General features: G+C 35.1%; 1 protein-coding gene across 2 annotated transcripts; it reads left to right on the top strand.

Annotated features, from left to right (window-relative positions):
- Positions 1–93: 93 nt before the first annotated feature.
- Positions 94–8,032, top strand: LOC110911510 (disease resistance protein At4g27190). Of its 2 annotated transcripts, XR_004881966.1 has the most exons (8): positions 94–230; positions 924–3,536; positions 3,646–4,197; positions 4,698–5,315; positions 5,495–6,133; positions 6,321–7,061; positions 7,329–7,407; positions 7,638–8,032. XR_004881966.1 is itself a non-coding variant. In XM_022156139.2 (7 exons), the coding sequence occupies exons 2-7, from the start codon at positions 933–935 to the stop codon at positions 7,353–7,355; spliced, it is 5,181 nt and encodes a 1,726-aa protein (XP_022011831.1). In that variant the 5' UTR covers positions 94–230; positions 924–932; the 3' UTR covers positions 7,356–7,533. The 2 variants fall into 2 exon arrangements, 1 of the variants encoding a protein (XP_022011831.1); XM_022156139.2 differs by lacking the exon at positions 7,638–8,032 and having other exon boundaries at positions 7,329–7,533.
- The last annotated feature ends 704 nt before the right edge of the window (positions 8,033–8,736 follow it).

An 8,736-nucleotide genomic window follows, 5' to 3' on the forward strand; every position in this document is an offset into this window, starting at 1 on the left:
TGTTATTTACTCATGTGGTTAGATTTAAAAAAGAAATATATTCATTTTCGATATAAAATTAATGGTGTAAAAAGACTTTTGGTTTTGGGTCAACTAAAATTTACAATCACACCCCTTCCCCTTTGCAAAATACTCATGTGGCTTGGAGTTCCTCTTATCCTCTACACAGCTCATAACCTTATCCTGCCAATCAATTTCTCTACCAAGCAAGAAAAAAAGATCACAGACAGGTATTCTGTTTTGTTCAATTTTAATATCTTTTATGCTAATTAAACAATGGGTTTGTTTGTGTATATATGCTTTTCAAGTAGAATCCAACCACATTTGGAAATGAAATCCACTTTCTTTTTCATTTTTACATGTTTCGGTCTCAGAATATTTTATGAATCTTCGTTTTCAACAAAAGAAGCAGGAAGAAACAAGTGTGTGTGTGTGTGTGTGTTGGAATACCTAAAGTCAGCCATCATGGCTGTCAGTGTGTGATTTTCAAATGAATTTCAGAAAAATGTATTCCTTGAACGCCTAAAAAGAGTTACTTAAATTGGTATTTTTCGACATTAGAAAGGTGATTAAGAGTTATTAGAAAACTAATTCATTAATTAATTTTCAGTATCTCTTTTTAAAAAGGTGATTGAGAGTTGTTAGAAAACTAATTCATTAATTAATTTTCAGTCTCTTTTTTTAATGCTTATAATCTACGTGTGAATTAAGAAATTTATCTTGTTTTTTAGCATTATTTGAGTCCAATGTGACGCAACACTGTAGAGTTCAGACAGTAACCCCATCTAATCTAAATAAAATGTAATTTAGTGAAAAAAGAAATAGTTATTTAAATTAATTAAGATATGAATAACTTCTTGTTGGTAATTGCACTTCCTTCACTTTGTTATTGATTATTTTTTATTGTTTATTTAAAACTGCAGTTTTGGAAAATGGATTTTGTAAGTCCAATTATCGGTCCTATTGTTGAATCTTTGTTGGTGCCGGTTAAGAAACACTTGGGTTTCTTGGTATCCTCCACAAAGTATGTTAAAAAGGTGGATGCTAGAATGAAGCAACTAAATGTCATAGCACAAGAAGTTCAAGATGAACGGGACAAGGCTGTTGAAAACATAGAAATCGTACCTGCACGTGTGGAGTCATGGTTGGAAGAAGTCAAAATTTTAAATCAAAGAAGTAATCTAATAGAAGCAATCGGATGCTTCAATGTGACAAAGAGATACAAAGTTGGAAAACAATCTTATAGTATTTTGGAGGAGATAAAAGATCTCGAAGACCGAGAATCCAAAATCGAGTTTACTCATGCGCAAAGACCTCTTGCTGAGGTTGGTTCTACTTCTACCTCTACTATGGGTACCCAAGACAACTTTGAGTCTAGAGACTTGATATTTAATAATGCACTAAAAGCCCTTCAATCAAATGAAGAGTCCCATAGGATGATTGCATTGTGTGGGATGGGTGGTGTGGGTAAAACCACCATGATGGAACAACTAAAGAAGGCTGTCGAAGATTTAAAAATGTTCGATTTGGTCGTGAAGGTGGTTATTGGGGAAAACACTGACCCAACTTCTCTTCAGAAAGCTATTGCAGAATACATTGGTAACACGCTGGTTGAAACAACAAAAGGTGCAAGGGCTGAACGTCTTCGTAAGATATTTGAGGTGAAGTCAGAACAACGTCAAAAGAAAATTTTGGTAATAATGGATGATATTTGGAAGGAAGTGGAGCTCACCGACTTTGGACTAAGTCCTCTTCCAAACGGGTTAAAATTGTTGTTCACGTCACGATTTGAGAATGTTTGCACCCACATGGGTGTTGGAATTGGTTCAATTTTTAGAGTAGGCGTTTTAAGTGGCATTGAAGCAAAAACTTTATTTTTTAGAATTTGCCATTTGGATGGTGATCAAGATGAACTCCAACGGATAGGTGAAGATATTGTGAAGAAATGTGGTGGTTTACCGATTGCTATAGTAACAATTGCCAAAAGTCTTAGGGGTAACAAAAAGGAGGCATGGAAAGAGGCACTTTCCAATTTACAACATCATGATCTTCAAGACCATGATAACATTGTGCATAAAGTTTTTGAAATGAGCTACAAAAATCTCAAAAGGGAGGATGATAAAGCAATTTTTCTTCTTAGCGGCTTATTTCCAGATGACTTTAATATTCCAGTTGAGGACTTGATGATGTACGGATGGGGATTGAATTTGTTTGCTAATGTACACACTTTAATAGACGCAAGGATACGGGCCAAGGTTTGTGTTGAAAACCTCATACATGCAAACTTGTTGACTGAAAGTGATGTCAACGGGTGTGTCAAAATGCATGATCTCGTCCGTGCTTTTGTTTTAAGCAATTTCTCGAAAGTCAAACAAGCTTCAATTGTCAACCATGATAGCATGGCATCGAAGCGACTTATATCAGACTCTTGTGAAAGAATTCTATTAAAGTGTACAGGCATGTCTGGATTTCCTGTAGACTTTAATAGCACAAACCTCTCGCTTATGATTCTAATGGATGGGTATGAGTTCTTTAAGCTTCCGGAAGATATGTATAAAAGAATGAAAAACCTTGAAGTTATGTCATATGTGAACATGGGTATTCCCAGGCTTCCGATAACGTTCGGGCACACAACCACACTTCGAACACTTTCTCTTCGTTCATGCTCGTTAACAGATGATATCTCTTTTCTTGGAAGTCTTTGCAACTTGGAAACACTGAGCCTTGTTGATTGTAACATAAGAAGGTTGCCATCCGCCATTGGAGAGTTGAAAAAACTAAAGTTACTAGATTTGACCGGATGTGTTGACCTTTATATTGATCAAGGGGTATTGCAAAACTTGGATAGTCTTAAAGAGCTTTATATGAGGGCTTCTAAAGGTAGGCCTGTTAGGTTTGCAAAGGCCAATTGTGACGAATTGGAGAAGCTTTCACAGGTTCTTTTTGCATTAGAGTTGGAATTTTATGATAATGAGCTCCAACCAAAATGTATGTCCTTTAAGAACCTTGGAAGGTTTAGGATCTCTATAGGCTGTGAGTTGAATTATGGTGAAAAGTATTCATTCAGAAACACGCTAAACCTTGTCGCAGAGTGCACCGAGCTTAACGAAAGCAATATTGGAGACCTATTCAAACATACAGAGGAACTTCGATTACAAGTGAAGTATATGATCCGTCTTAAAGACATTTCATTGCATCACACATTTCCCCAACTAAAAATCCTTCATATTTCCAAGTGTGCAGAATTGACATACCTCTTTACAGTTGATATGGCAAATGGTTTGAAGCAGCTTGAGCGGCTTAGAATATCCGACTGCCCTTGTTTGGAAGCACTTATTGGTGAGAATAATGGAGTTGGGTTGGTTACATTAAAAAAGTTGAATTATATGTTTTTGGAGGATCTACCAGAAATGGTCAGTTTGTGCAACAATGTTGTTGAATTACCAGAAATGGTGGAGTTGAAACTTGCTGGCCTTCCCAACTTCATGAGCATTTATCCGGATGATTCTGAAATGCAACCATTATTCAAAAAAGAGGTACATACATTATTATTTTAATATCTAAAGCTATAAATAATAAAGTACAATTTATTATTTTTACAACATATGCTACTTACATTTCTAACAAGGCTTATTGATTGTTTAGGGTGTGATTCCTAAGTTAGAGAAATTAGATATTTCTAAGATGGAGAACTTGAAGCAAGTATGGCCGTGTCAAATTTCTACTAGTGAGAAAGCTGATGTTTCCAAGTTGAGACAAATTAGAGTGAGAGGATGTGATAGGCTTATAAATCTTTTTCCAAGAAATCCATTGCCATTATTGAATCATTTAGAAGAGGTTGTAGTTAAAAAGTGTGGTTCCGTTGAAGTGTTATTCAACATCGACTTCGAAAGTGTGTGTGGAATGGGGAAAAACAGTAGCTGCAGATTAAGAAAGATTGAAGCGAAAGAATTAAGGAAGCTAAAAGAGTTGTGGAGGATGGAAGGTGTAAATGAATCTCATACTCTCGTCAACCACTTTAAAGGTGTACAATCAATTCACATAGAAGAATGCGGCAACTTTACAGATATATACACACCTACCTCAGCCAATTTTGATTTGGGGGCACTTACCAGTTACCATTACCATTCGGTGTATAATAGTGGTGCATTGGAAGAAAGGGAAAGAAGGAATGAAATGACTGAGAGTGACCAGGAGGTACGTCAAAGGTCATTTTTTATCTAATAAAACAATCATAAATGGTTTACAAGATGTAAAAAGAAATTTAAATTATATTTTTAGTTATTTCACTTCACTTAGTTTGTATGGTAGATTCAATAATTTTAAAAAAATAATTATGTTGTTTCACTTACCATGTACATGGGATATAAAAGAACTCAAAAACGTTCCGTCCCATCACATAAATTGTTATAACCATTAAATTGAAAATGATTTATTTTAATAAGACCAAATCTGAAGATTTATTATTTGTGAGAACATTCGCCAGTGTTACTTGTATGGGTGTGTATAAACTGAAGAGATTAAAATCTTAAATCGTTAATTACATTATATTTTTTCCATGCGGATTATTGTGACTAATATGTTTAAATTAGGAGCCTTCTCCATTGTTTCCAATTTGATTCTTCTTGATGTTATAGTATATTTAATGTGTTAAATGAAGACATTAAAGTGTTAATTACATTTAATGTTACATGCAGATTAATGAAATAAAAGAAGTGGATGATTACATTCCAGATGTCACATACCCATCTTATCTTCTGCACACCTTTCCTCACCTTCAGTTTCTTGAGTTAACGAGAGATGAAAGGGTGGAGGTGGTGTTTGATATGGATAGTCCAACAAGTAGTAGAGAATTAGCAACAATTCAACCGCCACTACTACTTCCCTACCTTCAAAGTATAGACCTATATGGGTTGAAAGAGATGAGTCATGTGTGGAAGTGCAATTGGAATACATTCTTAATTCGTCATCATCCACCTTTGCAATTTCCATTCCAAAACCTCACAACCATATTCTTGAGTTCTTGTGACAAAATAAAGTACTTGTTTTCTCCTCTTATTGCAAAATACTTATCCAACTTAGAGAGTGTCTGTATCAGATGGTGTAATGGAATTGAAGAAGTTATTTCAAGAAGAGATGATGAAAACACTGCATCTGCATCTTCTTATCAAGACACCACATTCTTTCCTCGTTTGGAGACTCTCATGCTTGGAGATCTCCCATGTCTAAAGTGTATCGATGATGAAAAGAATACTTGGAGTAGGAGTAACAAAATTTCTTCTAGTGTTACTAATACCATTCATGATCACCTCCAGGTATTTGATAATAATATGCTTTGGTAAGTCTTCATTAAACGATGTGGTTAAGAATTAAAACTTTGTAAAGTAAACCCGTCAAAGGAGATACTAAAATGAAAATAAGTAGTATTTGAAAAGAAAGTGATCATTTATAAGAACATTAAATTAAAATAAATATGATTTGTGATTCATTGCAGAGTGCTCAAGTAACCGGCTCTTATTGGTCGTTGTGCCAATACCCCACAAAGATAATCATATACAACTGTGCTGCATTGTCAAGTCTAATTCCATGGTATGCAGCAGGACAAATGAAAAGACTTCAAAAGCTGGAAATTGAAAATTGCAGTAGGATGATGGGGGTATTTGAAGGAAGTGGTGCTGGTACTTCACCAACAAGTCTACCTCTACAAAACAGTACCACTGTAGCTGTCCCTCAACTCTCCAACTTAGTAACTGTGGGTATCTATGAGTGTGACCTTCTGACACATATATTCACATTCTCCACTCTTAAGACTCTCAGTCATCTCAAACAGTTGAAAGTAAAAAGATGCAAGACAATACAAGTGATTGTAAAAGAAGAAAACAAAACGTCATCAGACGAAGAAGAAGTTGTGGTGTTTCCTAATCTGGAGACGCTTGAACTTGACCGTCTACCAAACCTCAATGGTTTCTTCTTGGGAATGAATGACTTCCGATGTCCCTCATTGGTGAATGTTATGATCAATGATTGCCCTCAATGGGTGGCATTTTCATCTGGTCAGTTGGAAACTCCAAAGCTCAAGTACGTAAACACAAGCTTTGGCAAACACAGTCTTGAACATGGTTTTAACTTTCAGGTACGCAAACCTTTTTGTTTAAACTTAGAATGAAAAGTAGAAGAAATTCCATGCTATAAATCCATGCCACCGTAATAAATTTGTTGAAATAGTGATGGAAGCAGGCATTTATTTCTTGTTTCGGACTCTTTGCAAGGATGTAATTAGCCAATAACAAACGCCTTGTGTATTTTTGTTATTGTTGTAGACCACATTCCCAACATCTTCAAAAGGGATGCCTTCCTCTTTTCATAATCTGATAGAAATTAATATAGAGAATAAAGAGGATGTTGGAAGGACTATTATTCCATCTCATGCGCTGCTACAATTGGAAAAGCTTCAACGGTTTACTATGGACAGATGTGATGGGCTAGAAGAGGTATTTCAAGTAGTAGCAATGGAAGGGAGTGGTTCCAGTGAATCAAAAACTCTTGTCCCAATTCCAAACCTAACACAAGTGAAGTTAGAGGCGCTATGGGATCTAAAGTATTTATGGAAGAGTACCAACCAATGGATGGTACTGGAGTTTCCAAACCTAACAACTCTCTCTATTCACTATTGCCCCAAGTTGGAACATGTTTTTACATGTTCCATGGTTGATAGTCTAGTGCAACTCCAAGAACTACATATAAGTCACTGTGAGAAAATAGAGGTAATTGTGAAGGGAGAAGAAGAAGAAGAATGTGATGCCAAAGTAAATGAGATTATCTTACCTCGTCTAAACTCCTTACAACTACAAGAACTTTGGAATCTCAAGGGATTTTGCTTAGGGAAGAAGGCTTTCTCATTGCCAGCTTTGGATACTTTACAAATCAAAGACTGCTTAGATATTACAGTTTTCACCAAGGGACACGTGTCTACGCCGCAGCTAAAAGTAATAGATACAGATTTTGGGATATGTGATGTAAGGACAGATGTCAACTCCTTTATAGAGGCCAAACTAGAAGAGGTATGTACAAACATAATTACATATTCTTCCGTTTTTTTAATTATATTAAAAGGGTTCATATATTATAAGATAATTATATTAATTTTTCTTTGTGTAAACGTAAAAACACCAATTTTAATAAATGACCATTTTCAGCCACGTCACAGAAAAATATTGAATCGAAATGGAAAGAAACTGTGATAGGAAAACAAAATGCAGTTTGTTATATGTCAAGCGTTACAACACAATCTAAATTCTCACCGTCTTCTTTCCATCAATTTTCTGCAGGGGCGTAAATTTTCTGCATCGGCATAAATTCTATAACGTGAAGATCATATCATATGTTTAATGTACAAGGTTTTGTAAGGTAAATTCTACTTGTATAAAGTAATTTAAATGTCTAAATGTATATAATTGTCTTTGTTAGCCTTCAAAATAATATTGAACAATGAACATTTAATTTAAAAGAGCATTAGTTTTTAACCCTTTAATTTTAAATAATTAAACACCAATATCTAGGATGGATTGTCAATAAACATATAAGCTTTGCCTTGGTAGGTTTGATTTAGGGTTTTACAAGCTTGGTTCAATTTGCAGATTGTTTGATTCGGTTTGGTTCGACCTCCAGGGTGTTTAATATTCAGTTTTGCCAACTTTGAATTTTGTTCCGTTTGGTTTTGACCGTCAAAAATATCCAAACCGAGGAAACAGAAGCCCCAACTGAAGGGGAAAGTGGAAACCGACTGGATAGAAGTCGAATAAGCTTGTATTTTTTTCTTTAGTTTTTATTACTAAATGCTTCAAAAACTGAAAAAACACATGCTCAAAGCGTTACTAAATTGTAACCTATTGTAAGATTATGTCACGTCCCCCGACCCCACCTGGACGGAATCGGGAGCCGCGAGCAGCCAAGTGGTACCGGTGTTTTTTTTTTTTTAAAAACACCGGATTTTATTTATTAAATGGATGGGATAAAAACCCATGTTTTACAATGGTAGCTTTAATAAGGGATAAACCCGATTATATAAAACAATTTTTCTTAATTTAATTTAATTGATAAAAATGAGCCACTTCTGTAAGTCTTGTTGGTGCCGTATCCAACTCTTACTCCAATCTACTGTAATTACCTGAAACGCGTTTTAAAAAGGTTTTGTCAGCGGCAAATACTGAGTGAGTTCATTCAGGTTTTATAAAAATATATTTATTATAATTCACAGCATTAAGAGTTTTTACATTTGCTTCTTTAAGAGTGGCAAAGACTTAATCACTGCAAAGTATAACTAGAAAACAGTGTTATAAGTTACAGTATTAAGAGCGATTATAATGTTTCTATGTCAACCAACTACCCACAGTATTTGTCACTCGACTCGTTTCGGTGCCTGTGGTCATATCACTGTTGGGTCCGTTCACCCACCAGTGACGTATATCACTATTTAGGTCCGTTCACCTAAAAGTGTATCATGATTTAGGTACGCCCACCTAAACTGGTAAAAACAATAGTAATGTGCACAATACCTCACATACCGGCTGTAATTAAAGACTACAAAGACTTATCCCTGTAATAATAACTTTGGAAAATAATATGGAGTATTGTAAAACAGTTGACAAAAAGAGAATGACTCACATTATAAGCATGCAGTATTGAATTAACAAGCTTCATGATTCAGATTCTTCTGAGAATTAGCATCTACTTTGA

This window comes from Helianthus annuus, chromosome 15 (genome assembly GCF_002127325.2).
Source record: "Helianthus annuus cultivar XRQ/B chromosome 15, HanXRQr2.0-SUNRISE, whole genome shotgun sequence".
In the NCBI taxonomy this organism is placed as follows: Eukaryota; Viridiplantae; Streptophyta; class Magnoliopsida; order Asterales; family Asteraceae; genus Helianthus; species Helianthus annuus.